The 17,637-nt window shown below is 34.5% G+C and overlaps 1 protein-coding gene across 9 annotated transcripts in view; it reads right to left on the bottom strand.

Annotated features, from left to right (window-relative positions):
* Window positions 1–415: 415 nt before the first annotated feature.
* LOC138306039 (sodium- and chloride-dependent GABA transporter 2-like) overlaps window positions 416–17,637 on the bottom strand; it is a 93,440-nt gene continuing 76,218 nt past the window's right edge. For 7 of the 9 annotated variants that reach the window (XM_069246371.1, XM_069246370.1, XM_069246376.1 and 4 more), the window contains 8 exons: window positions 16,888–17,012; window positions 11,910–11,936; window positions 8,257–8,369; window positions 7,406–7,558; window positions 6,786–6,882; window positions 6,177–6,250; window positions 2,922–3,095; window positions 416–2,123 (listed from right to left, as the gene is read on the bottom strand). In XM_069246371.1, coding sequence (XP_069102472.1) covers window positions 1,893–2,123; window positions 2,922–3,095; window positions 6,177–6,250; window positions 6,786–6,882; window positions 7,406–7,558; window positions 8,257–8,369; window positions 11,910–11,936; window positions 16,888–17,012 — 994 coding nt within the window. In that variant the 3' untranslated portion in view covers window positions 416–1,892. The remainder of the gene's footprint in view (window positions 2,124–2,921; window positions 3,096–6,176; window positions 6,251–6,785; window positions 6,883–7,405; window positions 7,559–8,256; window positions 8,370–11,909; window positions 11,937–16,887; window positions 17,013–17,637) is intronic. The other 2 variants (XM_069246374.1, XM_069246377.1) reach the window with 1 other exon arrangement.

Genomic DNA, 17,637 nt, shown 5'->3' with positions numbered 1-17,637 from the left:
TCAGTGTTCAATCTACGATTATTTTTCGTGGGTCCTTTTCAATGGTTTTTGTGAAAACAATGGGTCCCACAGTGTTAAAGATACCCATTCCCAGAAATTTCATGGGTCCTTTTAAAATTCTGTGAGTCCAGGACTCGGGATGCACAAGTAGGTTTATCACTGTTTAGTGTAATTTTCATTCAATCCATAAGAATATAAGTATTTATTAATTTATATACTGTACTATATATCTTTGATGACATCTTGAAATGAAATATGTAATAGGTGGGATATCATGGCTGCCTTTCCTAAAGGAAACGAGATTCCCCCTTCCACATTTCAACAGTGCTATTCAATACCTTTCTGCTAAATATACATTCTAATTTTACACACAGTAAAGGCATAATGGTATGTGTGGCCTGAGTGATGATTTCACAGTTATGCCCCTTTAATCTGAGTTATTTCCCTTTAATCTAGAAAGGTATTCTCCATTTGTGCTTTTTCAGTTATGTCCCTTTAATCTGAGTTATTTCCCTTTAATTTACAAAGTTATTCTTTGTTTGTGTTTTTTCACAGTTATGCCCCTTTAATCTGAGTTATTTCCCTTTAATTTACAAAGTTATTCTTTGTTTGTGTTTTTTCACAGTTATGCCCCTTTTATCTGAGTTATGTCCCTTTATCTACAAACTAATTCTTCTCCATTTGAGCTTTTAAATATCATGTCCCTGATACGAGGTGTTACGTATTATTTTGGCAATAATTTCAATATCCAAATTTTTAATTGGCAAAAAGATGTATGATAGGATTATTTCACATTTTACTTTGTCTTCAGATTTTTTGAACAGTTGATAAACTTGCGTTCCTGATATTCCAAACTGTTAACTTCACAAAAAACATTCAGCAATTATGATAAGCTTTCAAAGCAAATTCAAATAATTTGCCTAAATCATGATTGGAAAAATAATAATTGTCTGCAGTTATCTCCCCGCTGATACCAAAAGTTGTCTCCCTTTATTGACGCAAAAACACACTCTTCCTTGACTAGAAGTATCCATTGTATTTTGTGTCACCGAATTGTTCATTTATTAAAACTCAGTCAACACAATGAACTCCTTGTCAATATGTACATGTTGCTATTTTGAAACCAAATGTTTCCACAAACAAAGGTACTATCCTTAACACAAAACATGCAAATCTCGCCACTGTAAAATACATAAGATAAATTACTAACTGATTCCATTCATCTTTAAAATAATGTTTGAAGCGTTGTCTGCTTTAGTGATACCATCACAACAATGAGAACAGATAAATTTGTCTCTTTTAGAACACACACTTTGTGGATTCGTCCACAAATTTCTGTTGCGCATGATGTCACAATATGTTGAATAAATAGCACACTTGTCCTTGTGTGTAAATTCTACACAGGCAGCCGTACAAATCCAGCAGCATTGTCAGCTTCATATATTTGTAGTATACTTATAATTCAATCTAACAATTCTTTTTCTGTTTGAGTTCATATAAAAGGCTTGAACCTGAACCTGCTCACACTATCTGGTACACCTTCTATCATTGGATCACAAAAGTTTTGAACCATTTCCAGATTGATGAACACTTCCAACGTGAACATGACAGTTTGTTTTCTTCTCTGAAGAGTTATCTGTCCTTGGATTGTGGTAACTAATCCAAACATTGCATTTTAGGCCACAGATCATTCATTATCTTAATTATCTGCCGAGTAATATCTTAAAACCACAATATCCATATGAATCTTTCACTTTCTTTTAATGAGTTGCCTCCCTTTAAACACCATCATCCAGGGGACATAATTCTTTCTTATTTCTCAACACTGATTATCTCCCCTTTGAACACAGCGTTACATCAGACAAAGATAAAATTCCTAAACACCAGAACGTTTAAATCCGACTTGTCCGTACGTCCGAGTTAAGCGGTTCCATTTCTGGGTCGTATGTGGCCTTGTGTAGATCGTCGACAGGGTACAGAGAGTGGCCGTAGTGATGGCCGCCCGGGTCCATATAACTATAGGGTGGAGCGGTCGGCTCCGTCGGGAAATATCCGTCGTAATTTCTCGGCTCTTCCTCATCGTCATCGTCTTCGTCCCCTCCACAAAGGAGATAACGTGACCGCTGTAGCAGAAAAAAAATTATTTTAGGGTCTGGTTAGATAATTGAACATTTGGGGCCCACCCCTCTGCCACTTGGGGTTGGAGCAGAGTCATTTATATAAAACATGACTGCCCCCACTATTGATGTTTCACACCAAATCATTGTGTTATCCACTCAAGCTTTGGAAGAAAAGGATTTTTCAACAAAATTTAAGCCATGTTCCCCATTTGGGGCCCTACCCTCTAGTCCTGGGGGTCAAACCAGGGTAATTTATCTAAAATATGATCATTCTCTTCCAACAACACTTCTCACTAAATTTGGTAGTGATCTGCATTGGGATAAAAAAAAGAGTTGACTATAATTCTTTTGCACGGCACACAGCGAACCGCTCACAGCACACAAAGCACAACAACAGACAACACATGATGACTACAGGTTATCCAGACCTTCGGTCAGATGACCTAAAACTATACATTTTACTTTAAAGATATTGATTGTCTTATCTGTTGTCTCAAAAAACATTCAGATATTGCAAGATCAAAAACCTTTTCTTTAGTAGAAACTTCATGAATAATTTCCCTGTTGAACTTCGTGATTAACCATTTCAATAGTATTAATAAAAGAATTGAAGCTGCTCAATAGCTTTTATTTTTTCAAGATCCTAATTTCAACCTTAACTTCAAAAATTAAAAGAAATTAATCTTGTGTTTCAACCATTTACAAAGAGTTAAAACTTGAAGGGTTTCATTGATTTTTTATTTCGTATTTCATAACCCAGATTTGAACCTCAACTTGACAAAATAAAGGGAGATAACTTACCTCACTGCAGTCTCCCTCGTGCAGCATACAGCTATGGATCGCCGCGGCCGGTATGGCTATATATGGTACACCGGCCAGTAACCAGCTGATGAGTTCCCACAGGTCAGACACCTGGTGTCCGGCGTAACTAATGGGGATATTCTTGGTAATGATGAATGAGTACAACCAGAACCCCTGTAGGTACAAAAGTGGAAAATCATGATACATTTTTTCAATAAAAATAAATTTGTGATTACAAATTCATCTCTTACAACTAGGTTATACTCCCTATTACAGAAGAATCTGTAAACTCTATAAGATGAGTTATTTCCCCTGTTTTTGATGTGTAGGTTCTGTAAAGTTATTTTACAAACTTTAGATAAATGTAAAAGTAGTGTTAAGTAATGTCCCTAATGCAGATAATTGTGTAAGTGGTGTCTCAAATGTCATTCTGGGTGATGTCCACTGATACTGATAATTACTTTGTATGTAGATAATGTTGAGTTATGTCCCCTGATAAGTTATCCTGGGTTATGTCCCCTGATAGAGATATTTATACATATAGACAATGTTGAGTTATGTCCCCTAATACTGATAATTATGTAGGCAGTAGATTACTATACCGTTCATTCTCCACTAAATGTACAAATTCCATTATTAAGTGTCCTCTATCAATATCGGGACTTAAAAATCATGTTTGTATATCATGTTTGTTTCACACGTAAAATATATTGATTGATCTTCGAAAATAATCAAGTGTTGTTCCTCTGACCAATTAAGATTTTTCTCATCATCACATTAAATATGGCTCTCGTGACGAATTTCGACTGTCCTCTTAAGCTATAATGTATTTCATAAATCAACTGTGACTAAGGAAATGGGTAAATGTTACATTTTTTTCTATCATATCATAGATATTAGCATACGCAATGAGAATAGACAAGTATTGGCACACAAAATGCTTAGATATTTTTGATGTAACTCATTTTATCATTGTCACAAACTATGCTGGCAGATACGTTACAAACAAATAAAATCGTGTACACAATTAATGTATTATCAAATGTCCACGTTTTCTCCGTGATAATGAACTTCAATCTGCATACTAACTTTTACCTTTATGACAAGGACACATCCGTTAACAATTAAATGGACAGGTGCGATCTAATCTTGAAAATATACATGTTACGCAACGACATCAACAGATACGTTACTACTATGTACTTGATTACCTAAGATGCCACTTTCCCACAGAGATAAATTCACATCACAGTTTGAAAAGTATATAATACTAAGTGTTACAATGTTTGTGGTTTGGTCGACAAGTCACACGGTGTCATTTAAATGATGAGAGAGGTTAGTGTCGGTCAGTACGTTACAGACAGATACGTTATGGAAAAATACCCATATCGGCAGAAATTCTCACGCTTGTCATAAAACATTCGAAATTAGCTTAACCACGTGGCAAGTGTCCGAGAGTTTGTCAATAGTTTACAAGCGGGAAGATTCGTTGTGTTGCCAGTGTTGGGAAACTCGAAATAAGAAAAACCTTTACTTTCCTTTAGTATATACCTGTACATAGTAACATATATATACATTTCTGATAATAATCACGTGATTTCTAACACTAGTTAGCTGTATTGATTAAGCTATTAGGTATATAATTAATTGTTAAATGTATAACTCACATATCAAAATAGTAACGTATCTGGTATAAATGATCACGTATCTGTTTGATGAAAGATGTACCGTTTACTCTAATATTTAGTGTAAAAACCAATAAAGATACTGTTACATCGACTAATTCAAATACATTTTATAGCCAGATATTGTTAGAATGTTTGTTATACTAATGATACGGTAATGTGATATATAAACATAAAATAACGTATCTGTTTATTTGGTAACGTACCTGTCATATTTGGTAACGGATCTGTACTTGTGTACGTAAACCTTAATTTGAGTGAACTTGGTTTCATTTGTAGCAATTTGTTTCAGACTAGATATGGTCAGAAAATGTAAGTTTAGGGTTGTTTGTGGCAATCAAGTATGACGGAGACTGATACGTTTCTCATGTGAAGGAAGGCGAGGACAATGAGAATGAATTATTCCTTTGCTTCATGTCAAAAACATCAACAAAGGACAAGTGAGGTTTCGTTGGCCAATAATATCAGACGAACTGTTTATCATGAGTTGTCACATATACCTGTCAGCCGTGCGGGTCGTTTTTTCCCAATTAAATGACAAGAACGCTGAAACCATCCGCAGTCAATGGGAATCGGTGTAGACAGATACGTTACCAATATGGTAGAAACATAATCATCTCTTCATCGACGCCGCTTTCAATAGTTTTGATCTATCGTTTGATAATTTGATGTTGTAGATTTGACTACAAGTTTTGAAGCAGATTCGTGTTATTGAATTCGTTTATTTTCTAATACTTCATAAAGACATATACCAAGAGAAACAGATACGTTATCGCTGCCAATTTAGGCAAAAATCATCTAAAGTATTGCAGAGAAGTGAAACCGCTGAAAAGTACGTTTTCTTATAATGCATTTTGACGAATTTATGAAACAGAAAAACATAATAATCCTGTCAGATTTCTACAGTCATATATTAAGTATATTGTGACATATACGTTACTGTTTAAATGCAGGATTTTTAATGTCCTATACAGTAATTTGTGATTTATATGAATACAAAATTACTGACATGTACTGATGAAGATAAAGGTACAGTTTGATAATAAGGAAAAATATAGAAACAAAATACTTTGGTACTATTTTTATATGAAACTATTCGAACACACTTATGAATCATACAAACCAATATTCACAAATGAACTTTTCATAACTGCAATTGATAAAGACAATTTGCTTTCGAGACGGACAAATGGCTTTGAATGGAAAGAAAAGTCCAAAACCAAAGCAAAAATTCAGTTAAAGTGTATATTTTGTGGCATTTCTAATGACAAACCTCAATTTAGTTCATTTTAACAAAGTCACGTATCTGTTATTGACCAAAATATGATAGTTGACTGTAACAATTATAACTTTTCTTTGAGTCAAGATGGGAGCCAGCCCTTTTGGATTTAAAAAGTAGAGATATTTGCCAAACAAATGACAATACATAAGAACTTTGTTTTAAATTTTTCATATTTTATGTTTTCATTTCTGAAAACATGCAAATTAGTGGAGAATGATTGATACAGGACTTATTGGGTTATTTCCCCTGCTATAATAGCTATGCTGAGTTATGTCCCTTTATACTTACTGTCGCCCCTATGGCAGCAAGTATACACCAAATACTCAGCAGTACTTTTTCTGCTACAGCAAAACGATTCCGGACTGAAATTAGGAAGAATATTAATTTCAATTACAACAAGTCAGATGTAATGCTGTAAGCATACATATTTTAGCAGCAGTTTTATGTCTTTGAAGAACTGATTCAAGGACATGAGCACTAAATTTTGTTATGGTTTTCCAGTATTGAATCAACAAAGATAATATTCTACAATAACACAATATTTTTTTTTGTATTTGCACTTAGAGTATAATCCGCTAAAATAAATATGCTTGAAGTAATACATTCTTTAACACAATTTCAGAGTACAAAGTTCAATTTTGTCTATTACATTACCAAAATGCTTTGACTGCCAGGAATTTCCTTTTTAGTGTTATTTTCACAAGTTCGTGTTGAAGGAAATAAAAATGCAATAGATTTGATTAAAAAAAATTTCCTGAACATTACAGATTTACAGGCATCATCCATTTAAGAATATCAAACTGAGAGAACAATAGTGTTCAATGTATTATTATTCTATGTGGGCCATCATAACTATACACGGCCTGAATTTCACACTGTACATATACCTATTCTTACCATATACGATGATGATGGAGAATGCTAGCAGAGCGACGGTGATGAAGCGAAGTCTGAGGACGGACTGGTCCATCAGTACTGTGTAATACATTCCTGCCTAAACAAAGAAACAGATCAAATAATTAACTAAGTCACCCCTAAATACACACTTAGGCTATTCTAAATCAAAGACTGGACCAGTCCATTGTGAAATTTCAGGGTCGAATGAGTTAACTCACATACAGACATGTGCATCAAATGCATAAAGGGGCAATCAACCAATTGAACAGGTTTTTGAAGTCAAGATGGAATATATCAATATATGTAGTATCAATACATTTTGTTTTGAATATCAGCCATTTTCTAATTTCAAAATCAAGAAATTTCCCTCAAGAACATCAAATGTTTAAATAATTGACAACATGGTCAGAAAAAAATGTTATATTTCATGATTAATTTGCAAACATGTATTTGTAAATTATCTGCATCATGTTATGTAAATTACCTGTGTCATGTTATGTAAATTACCTGTGTCATGTTATGTAAATTACCTGTGTCATGATATGTAAATTACCTGTCATGAAATGTAAATTACCTGTGTCATGATATGTAAATTACCTGTGTCACGATTTGTAAATTACCTGTGTCATGTGGATGAAGCCCGCTCCCAGGGCGAGTACAATCATAACGAATGAGATGATGAAGTTAACGAGGATCTTGTGAGACGAGAGACGTGATGAACGGGAAAACAAACTGTCACATATGTTATCAACGATGGTCAGCATCCCTACAGACTGGAAAATAAAAACACACATTATTGGGTCGGAAATTGTGAGCATTCCTACAGAGTGGAAAATAAAAACATATTATTGGGTTGGAAATAGTCGGCTAACTTTCATACTGGAAAATTAAAACATATTATTGGGTCGGAAATAGTGAGCAAACTTTCAGACTGGAAAATAAAACACATTTTTGGACCGAAAAAGTGAGCAAACCTACAGACTGGAAAATAAAAACATATTATTGGGTCGAAAATAGTGAGCTAACTTGCAGACTGGAAAATAAACATTTCAACGTTCATTAATTTCAGACAATACTCAACAGCAGCACAAAGTTCATTTATAAATGGACTCCTAAACAACATTTGGTGCATGTATTAGAAAGTGAAGTTTTAGCAATAAAGACATTCTCTTAAACTTGTAGAAGAACAGGGAAAATACAGATTCCTGTCGAGTGCCCCGAAAAGGAATCAAACCTCGGGATCTCCGGTGTGGAAATCTATGGTTCTACCGACTGAGCTAAAGAAGCATTCACTGTAGGCTGAGTGACAGAGACCGTATTTAACACTATGTACAAACCACACTGACCTGCTCCTTTTACACTACTTACTAAGAACATTAACATATCCACCCCTAAAGACACATTTGAACTCTGCTGATTCAAAGACTAGACCAGTCCATTTGAATTTTCAGGGGTGAATGACAGGACTTACTAAGAACATGACTCCACTGAGGAACAGAGAGAGGAAGAAGAGCATGGCGTATTCCTTGGGGATGTTGAGTATGGAGAATGCTGCCGGCATGGCTTGAAACACGACCTTTATACCTGTAATAAGAAATACACATCTTAGAGGTCACAAACTAAAAACATATGTTATTCATAGAGGTATGAACATCCTATTACATTTAGATAGAGGCAATAACCTAAAAAAATATCTTATAGAAGTCATTATGACCTTTAAGTATCAGCAAGTTCATGACATTCAAAAATCTGTCAAAGGGGTCATGACCTTCAAACACATATCAATGATACAGGTCATGACCTTTACATCTATCATAGAGCTTCAAATCATCGGTCTTGGATGCCAACACCTTTAAATATATCAGTTATAGAGGTCATGGCCTCAAAACTTGCGAATACATCAGTCAAAGAGGTCATGACCTCAAAACTTTTGAATACATCAGTCAAAGAGGTCATGACCTCAAAAACTTTGAATACATCAGTTATAAAGGTCATGACCTCAAATACATTAGTCATGTCAGTCATGATAAATATAGTGGACTCATCTGCATGTCATTTATCTACTTCCTGTGGTAACTGTTCAGTCAGAGGTCATGACCTTCACATACTGTAATCGATGAAGGTTATAATTCCTAAATGCTGTGATAAATAACCAAATACTGAGACAATAAAATGACGTTGTTTGAGTATGATAAGTCCCACATTCTGGTTTTTGTGACGTCATACAGTCACACTTAAAGTATGACGTTGCAATCATTAGAAGGTAAAACTATCCTTTTTCTATCACAAACTCCTGTCTTGGTTTCATGTTAGTGGCATTAGTTTATACAAATGAGCTATATATAAGAATTTCAACCATTTCAAAATGCTCAAACCATTTACATATGCAATACATCTCCATATATGGTATTAATTAAAGCTCGAATATTCATGTTACATCATTCACCCCTGAGGATGCATTTAGATTCCTCTAGTTCAATGGCTGGAATAGTCCATTTTGTAATTTCAGGGGTGAATAATTCCACAGTTTTATCAGTAACAGCTCCATTACAGTTATTCTGGATATGCTATAGCGCACAAATTAATATTGTAAACAACCAACACATCAAATATACTTTTTAAAAATACAGAGGAAAACCAATAGAACACAAAGAAACAGCTCATACCAAATAAAATACGGAAAAAAATGTCAGAAAATGCCACGCATAAATCAAATTTTGTGATATTTAGAAATTCTATATTAATAAATTAAAGCCATGCAGCGCTCTGCTACAACACCAATAAGGACAGGTCCAAACAAAACTACGGCTGGGATACAGGAAATGGAACATCGTGATGTGTGAAAACTACATTTCATTCTAAGAGTTATCCCCCTTTAAAGTAGTACATGTAAGTTGAGATTCATCAAAATCTGTAGTCTTAATGTATTTTTCATTTATTTGTACTTTGTATACATATTAGGTTTGTAACAGGTATCAATATCACAGAGAGTTATCTCCCTGAAATATAATTTTTTCTTGATGGCAGTCGTTAATTGAACAATTTGCATAAAAATTTCTTATAACTGAATTTTTTTTTAAAGTCTGACTTACGAAAGAAGTTTTGTTATCAATGGTTTTAACAATGGATAAAGAAAAATATGATCACTGAGGAAGTAAAAGAAATATTCAAAAGCTTTCGCTTTTCACTCACAAATTTGATTTTACTCTTTTTTATTTACTCAGGGTCAGAGCAATAGAAGTCAATTAATTTCACATTTCAGAAACGCTGAAAAATAGAGAGATGTAGAAAAATAATTGGGGACCAAGGGGAGATAACTAATATCAGGAGGAGGGGAGATAACTGTTGAAGTAGGGGAAATAACTTACAAATGTCTACGGTACTTCCTGTCAGTGCAAGCAGAGACAAAATAGAAACCAACAGAATTACAAATGAGATCAACATATGTACACAATAAAATGTCTACAATTTCCTTTACCTGAAAAATTGATGAAAAGATGATAATATCCATAGGTTGAAATGTTTACAAAGACACTTATAAGATGCACATGTTTTCATACAAATTTAAAGCTGGATATGTGAGCTAGAAGGAAACAGATGATTGAACTTATTGGTGCTGAGGAGTCTGACATACCATATGTGTGTATGGAATATTCGTGTATGTAGCTGTGTAGGGAAAGCCTGTAGCATATGTGAACCAATACAGGGGTTTTGAGGTCCCAAAACGACGTGGAGAAAGTACTATTTACCGTCGATTAGTCCCACCTTTCGGTGATTATGACGTCGTCATTTGATGTGATTTTTGTGATGTCCTAATTACCGCAAGGTGGGACTAATTGATGATAAATTTTACTTTACCCACGTTGTTTTGGGATCTCGAAACCTCCGTATTAAATAAATCCCCATATTCTATGTAATAGTAGCCTTGATACATGCTGAAATGTTATATTTTCAGCAAAAGTCCAAATACATAAAAACCAGTCCATCTTTACTTGGTATTCATACACACTGGGTTATTCTGTCTTTGCATATTAAAGAGTTAGCTCCCTTGCGGGCAGCTATCGATTGTTACGTCATTATTTTGTGAACGCAGTTCATGTCATTTGCTCCGAAAAGTATGACGTTACGCTCGCAAAAACATGACGTCACAATCAATACCTACCTGCAAGGGCAGATAACTCTGTAATATGCAAATCCGGAATAGCCATATCAACTACTTTAACTTCTATTAGAAAAGGTTTTTAGATTTTTTAATATAAATCAACCCCAGTTTTAATTATGACATATAACCTGTCCCCTTCAACAGGTTACAGTTACATAGTATGTCCTTGGTTACAATGTTAATGAAAATTTGTGTACCACAAATTTCTGAGCTCTTTTTCTGTATATACAATCCATGTCCTTGTCCATGTAATATACAAGCTACATACATATACAATAAAAACCTTCCTTAGCAACCACCTCTGTATAAAGACCACCTGCTTAATAAGACCACTTTTATAGGGTACCAAATGACCAATTTAAGCACAATTTGACCTGTGTATAATGACCACCTGGGTATAAAAACCATTTTTCCACTGTCCCTTGTGTGGTCTTCATAGGCAGGTTCAACTGTACTTACACCCATATTTACACATACATCACCTGCATAGTTTTGTTTCAGTAAATCAGGGCCTAGTCTTATGAACTTTAAGGAATTCTTTAAATTAAAAATCTTCATAGGAAAGCATTACATATTTTAAGGAAGGTTCCTCAACTTATTTTTTCCCTTATTTTCTGTAATGCTTTCCTATGGGGGAATTTTAAGTTAAGGAATTCTTTTAAGTTAAGGAATGTTTATAAAACTTGGCCCAGAATATTTCCAACAACTTCTCTGTGAAAACAACTTTATTGGAAATGCTTATCATGGCCATGAAAACAACAAATCAACAAATTCATATCCTTTATAAATAAAATTATTCAAACTCATGCATGACTGGTTTTGATTCGTTAGAATTAATTCCATCCTGCCCATGCATGACTTTGAGTGAGTATAAAATCTGCAAATCAAATACAAAGACTGTGTAAGGGGGATATAGTTTACTGCTCTGTGCAGGATCTGTCCAAAATCTCGGACCATTTTACCTGAAGAACTCCCCACATTATTGAAATCTGAAATTCAAAACATTCAAATTTTCACAAAATACTTTGGCTATTATGTCAGCATTAGCTCATTCATCCCTGAAATTTCATAATGGACTAGCCTAATCTGTGATTTGGAAGAGTCTAAATGTGTCTTCATGGGTGAATAAGCTAAAACTTATAATAAAACAATTGGCATTCATTTGCATTAGAAGAGTCTAAATGTGTCCTCAGGGGCGAATAAGCAATTGGCTGACATGTTTTTAGAAAAAAAGGTGAATACATAATCCATTAACAGTTAACATCAACCATGGTTTTTCAGTTAAGCAAATGAGATAAAAATAAAACATTTGTTTAATCATCTGTGTATATTAGAACCCAAGCATCCCTGATTTATGTGATCATTCTATTTATTTTGATGATTTCTTTTTTTTTTTAATCTAGCATTTTCAGAAACAATTCTAAAGAAGTTTATATATTGAATTACTTCTGAGACCCTATTGGGCATCCAAATACTAAAACAAAAGAACTACATGTAGAACTTAATTTCTCTCTAAAGAAGAAGCAAAGCATCTAAAGAAGAAAATCTAAAACAAATTTAAAGGACAATGTTCTAAATGGTATAAAATTTATCAATTGGAATTTTTTTCTTTTAAATCTTAAAATCAAACTAATAACATAAGAATCTGAAAACCCATTAGACCTTTTGGCCTTCAAAAATATCCAATTTTTACAAAATGCTTTAAAGATGCTCCACCGCCGACAGAGCATAAATGATATTCATTATTTGAACAATAATTGGTGTTTTATCGTGTATATATACGTCTAATTAACACAAAAAAATAATATAAAATAATTTATTTCGCCTTTGGTGCATGTGCAATCAGTACTTCATTCCATATAGGATATAGTGACATGGAATTTTTTCGGGATGCAATTAATTATTTTTCATATTTTTAATTTGAAGTAAACTTAGAAGCTCAAACTTTGCAATGGTGGTAATAGTGTAAAGTAAGTAACTTTTGTAACTGAAGAAAAATACTCAATCGTCTGCTCTTGTTTTTGATAGTGATAAAATGCCATTTGTCGGCGGTGGAGCATCTTTAAGTTATTATTAATTATCACATTCAGCTGTATAATCCATATCTGGGAGTCATGGTCATCAGTAGTTGACAAAAGGGAAATAACTCTTACAATTTTATTTCAAGACAAGGGAGATAACTCTTCCTACCTTTTTTTTTACATCTTAACTGATCACAATTTAATTTTTACATTCAAATGTTTGTTTATAAGGTCATGCAGTTGGTACAAAAAATCTACTAAAACAACAGTCATTCAGGTTTTAACACTATAGCAAACACAAAATTAAACTAAATTAATTAATAACTAAAATAACAGCATTCTGTAAAATAATATAACTACAAATGATACATGTAAATAACTCAAATTTAACGATGAACAAATTAGAAAGTAATTATTTCTCTAATTGGGCTATCTTGACAACTCTTTATCATGTGGAAAGGAACCAAATCCTTCACTTAACTAAAATCAATAAATCAGTTTGTTTACCCCTGAAAGTTTTTAATGAAATAGTCTAGTCTTTGATTTAGAAGAGTCTAAATGTGTCTTTAAGGGTGAATAAATTAATAATGTACGATTTCCGTCTTAAGTTTTCATATTTTACATTACTGATATTTTTCATTCCATTCTGCAAAGACATTTTAAATGATGGAATCTTTTAATATATCTGTCACATCACTAGAGGAGTTTGTTAAATCAAGGCAATTATTGTTATTTTATCAATTTTGGTGTTACATTTTAAAATGACATTTTTCAAAAAAATTGATTAAAAAAAAGTTCTCAGTATATTGTTATTATGTTATGACATTTTGTCAAGAAAAAAAAATGTCTAAAATTTTAATCTCATATTTCTTTTCAAATTTTCTTTTTAACTTTAAAACATTCAAAACACAAATCAGATGGGAAAAAAAATTAACTAGGACAAGAATTAGATAATGATTTTGTAAAGGACAATAGGCATCATTGTAAGCCTAAAGTTTTTTAAACTACAGTAGAATTTGAGAAAATTCAACTAAATTAACAGAAAGAAGAAATTCAATTAATTTAAACTATAGTTGAAGGATAGATTAACGCAATACAAATAAAAAACAAACAAATATTTAATCCCTGGTGTGATTAGGGTTTAGGATAAAAAGACCACACGGAAGAAAAGACAGAATGTTTTAGCCAGAAAGTTAAGCATTATTTTAATTTTAGTCAAACATTTTGATAGTATGATATATTAGATTGAACTAGTAACAACTATTTCAACAGGTCTTTATGTAAATAATATCAAAAAAAGGCCCAAAGGGCCTTAACGGTCATCTGACTACCTTGACAATAGTAAAATTAATTATATATGGTGTCACTTTGTCAGGATCATGTCAGGATCATTTTCAATTTCTTTCAACAAATTTTATTTCAAACAAGAGGCCCAAGGGCCTTTAAATATAGGAACTTAATTATACATAGTGTCATGGTTGTCATCTTCGATTTGGGATCAACCAGAGATGTAACAATACTTTGTCTGGACCATGTCAGGATCATTTCATGCAAGTTTCAGCCAAATCCCTTCGGTAGAACTTGAGAATAAGTTCAAAATGTGTTTTCAAGATGGCGGCTGTGACGGCCATCTTGGATTTCGGATTGACCCGAAAAATAACAACACTTTGTCTGGACCATGTCAGGATCATTTCATGCAAGTTTCAGCGAAATTGCACCGGTAGAACTTGAGAAGAAGTTCAAAATGTGTTTTCAAGATGGAGACTGTGGCGGCCATCTTGGATTTCAGATCGACCCGAAAAATAACAACACTTTGTCGGGACCATGTCAGGATCATTTCATGCAAGTTTCAGCCAAATCGCACTGGTAGAACTTGAGAAGAAGTTCAAAATGTGTTTTCAAGATGGCGGCTGTGGCGGCCATCTTGGATTTCGGATCGACCCGAAAAATAACAAGACTTTGTCGGGACCATGTCAGGATCATTTCATGCAAGTTTCAGCGAAATCGCACTGGTAGAACTTGAGAAAGTTCAAAATGTGTTTTCAAGATGGCGCCTGTGGCGGCCATCTTGGATTTCGGATCGACCCGAAAAATAACAACACTTTGTCGGGACCATGTCAGGATCATTTCATGCAAGTTTCAGCCAAATCGCACCGGTAGAACTTGAGAAGAAGTTTAAAATGTGTTTTCAAGATGGCGGCTGTGGCGGCCATCTTGGATTTCAATCGACCCGAAAAATAACAACACTTTGTCGGGACCATGTCAGGATCATTTCATGCAAGTTTCAGCCAAATCGCACCGGTAGAACTTGAGAAGAAGTTTAAAATGTGTTTTCAAGATGGCGGCTGTGGCGGCCATCTTGGATTTCGGATCGACCCGAAAAATAACAACACTTTGTCGGGACCATGTCAGGATCATTTCATGCAAGTTTCAGCCAAATCGCACCGGTAGAACTTGAGAAGAAGTTCAAAATGTGTTTTCAAGATGGCGCCTGTGGCGGCCATCTTGGATTTCGGATCGACCCGAAAAATAACAACACTTTGTCGGGACCATGTCAGGATCATTTCATGCAAGTTTCAGCCAAATCGCACCGGTAGAACTTGAGAAGAAGTTTAAAATGTGTTTTCAAGATGGCGGCTGTGGCGGCCATCTTGGATTTCATCGACCCGAAAATAACAACACTTTGTCGGGACCATGTCAGGATCATTTCATGCAAGTTTCAGCCAAATCGCACCGGTAGAACTTGAGAAGAAGTTTAAAATGTGTTTTCAAGATGGCGGCTGTGGCGGCCATCTTGGATTTCGGATCGACCCGAAAAATAACAACACTTTGTCGGGACCATGTCAGGATCATTTCATGCAAGTTTCAGCCAAATCGCACCGGTAGAACTTGAGAAGAAGTTCAAAATGTGTTTTCAAGATGGCGGCTGTGGCGGCCATCTTGGATTTCGGATCGACCCGAAAAATAACAACACTTTGTCGGGACCATGTCAGGATCATTTCATGCAAGTTTCAGCCAAATCGCACCGGTAGAACTTGAGAAGAAGTTTAAAATGTGTTTTCAAGATGGCGGCTGTGGCGGCCATCTTGGATTTCGGATCGACCCGAAAAATAACAACACTTTGTCGGGACCATCTCAGGATCATTTCAGGTAAGTTTCAGCTCAATCCCACTGGTCAAACTTGAGAAGAAGTTCAAAATGTGAAAAGTTAACGCACGGCGGACGGCGCACGGGGGACGGCGCACGGCGCGGACGGCGGACGGCGCACGACGACGGACGAAACATGATGACTATAGGTCATCCTGACCCTTCGGGTCAGATGATATCAAAAAACCATCTAGGCCAGATTTATTGATATATTTATTTAATTTCACCAAAACAAGGTTAAATCAAATCAGATTTAATATTGATTTGAAAATGAAATGTTTCAAGATTTTGTGAGTAAAGAAAACCCTAAAATACTACTGTATATTTACATTCCATGTATGTTTCGCCTATAAATAGTAACAAACAAATCTATATTTATAGAACCATGAGTCAACAATCAACAAAAAACATGCATTGTAACAATAGTATTCTTCCTTGCAAAAATTAAGATATCTTTTCTCCTATGAGAAAAACTGGAGCATTTTAAAATGAAACTCCAGAGGAGAAACTTTAATGATTTCCCTTGAGAAACTTTAATAATCTCTCAGGAGAAACTTTAATAATCTCTCAGGAGAAATATGAGTGATGGCCCTTGATCACTCAGGTGATCTGCTTGTAGGGAATAAACAATTTCTTTGGAGAGAAACTTTATCTTAAATACTTCATAGAAGCATGATCATGAGAAATCTCCTGAGAGAGAGACTTAGTTTCTCCTCTTAGAGAGATTCACATGATCTCCCTTTGATAAATCCACCTATGTGTGGACACTTACCTAGAAATGTATCCTCTGGCAGTGAAGACGATGTTTTCTCGAGTAGGTTGCCTAGATACGGAGCCATGGCCAGCTGAGGTACCTGGACTATACAGGCATAGACGAGTATGATCAGTAACCAACCCCTGTTTAATAGAGAACAATTTTTTATTTTTTTTTTATTTTTTTATTTTCAAATGTATGTAATAGAGAACAAAAATAATAACCAGGTAATAAGTTTAATGACAGTTTTCAAACCAAGCTAAAATCATTTGTTGTTATACTAAGTTAAATACTTAAATAAGATTCTGAAAAACTTTTTTTTTTTTTTTTTTTTTTTGATTCTGAAAATCTGAAAACCAACTGCTGTGATGATACAATATGAAAGGCCCACTACTTTTCCGGAGGAAAATATAAAAGACATTAATAACATCAGAATATAAATGACGATGGCCTAAGATGAGGTCACAACACAACACCAAACATATGCAAAATTTCCAACGTACTGTGGAACCTCCCCAAACCGATCATAGAATTTCGGCCGGTTTAGAGAGGGTTCGGTTTGGAGAAGTGAACAGAATATCGATCATTACGATCAGAATTTAATTGCCCAAAATACATTTTCCACACTAAGCTATAACCATATACATGTGCCTACAGGCTTTATTAGTGTTCGGTATAAATGATTTTAGTTATATTTGACTATTCCGATCTCAAAATCAGTCCGGTATTCGGAATTATGAGGGATCGGTTTTGGGAAGTTTTAGTTAC

Source organism: Argopecten irradians, chromosome 13 (assembly GCF_041381155.1).
Source record: "Argopecten irradians isolate NY chromosome 13, Ai_NY, whole genome shotgun sequence".
Taxonomy (NCBI): domain Eukaryota; kingdom Metazoa; phylum Mollusca; class Bivalvia; order Pectinida; family Pectinidae; genus Argopecten; species Argopecten irradians.
The sequence above is the reverse complement of the archived record's forward strand: the minus strand, read 5'-3'. Positions and strand labels throughout refer to the sequence as shown.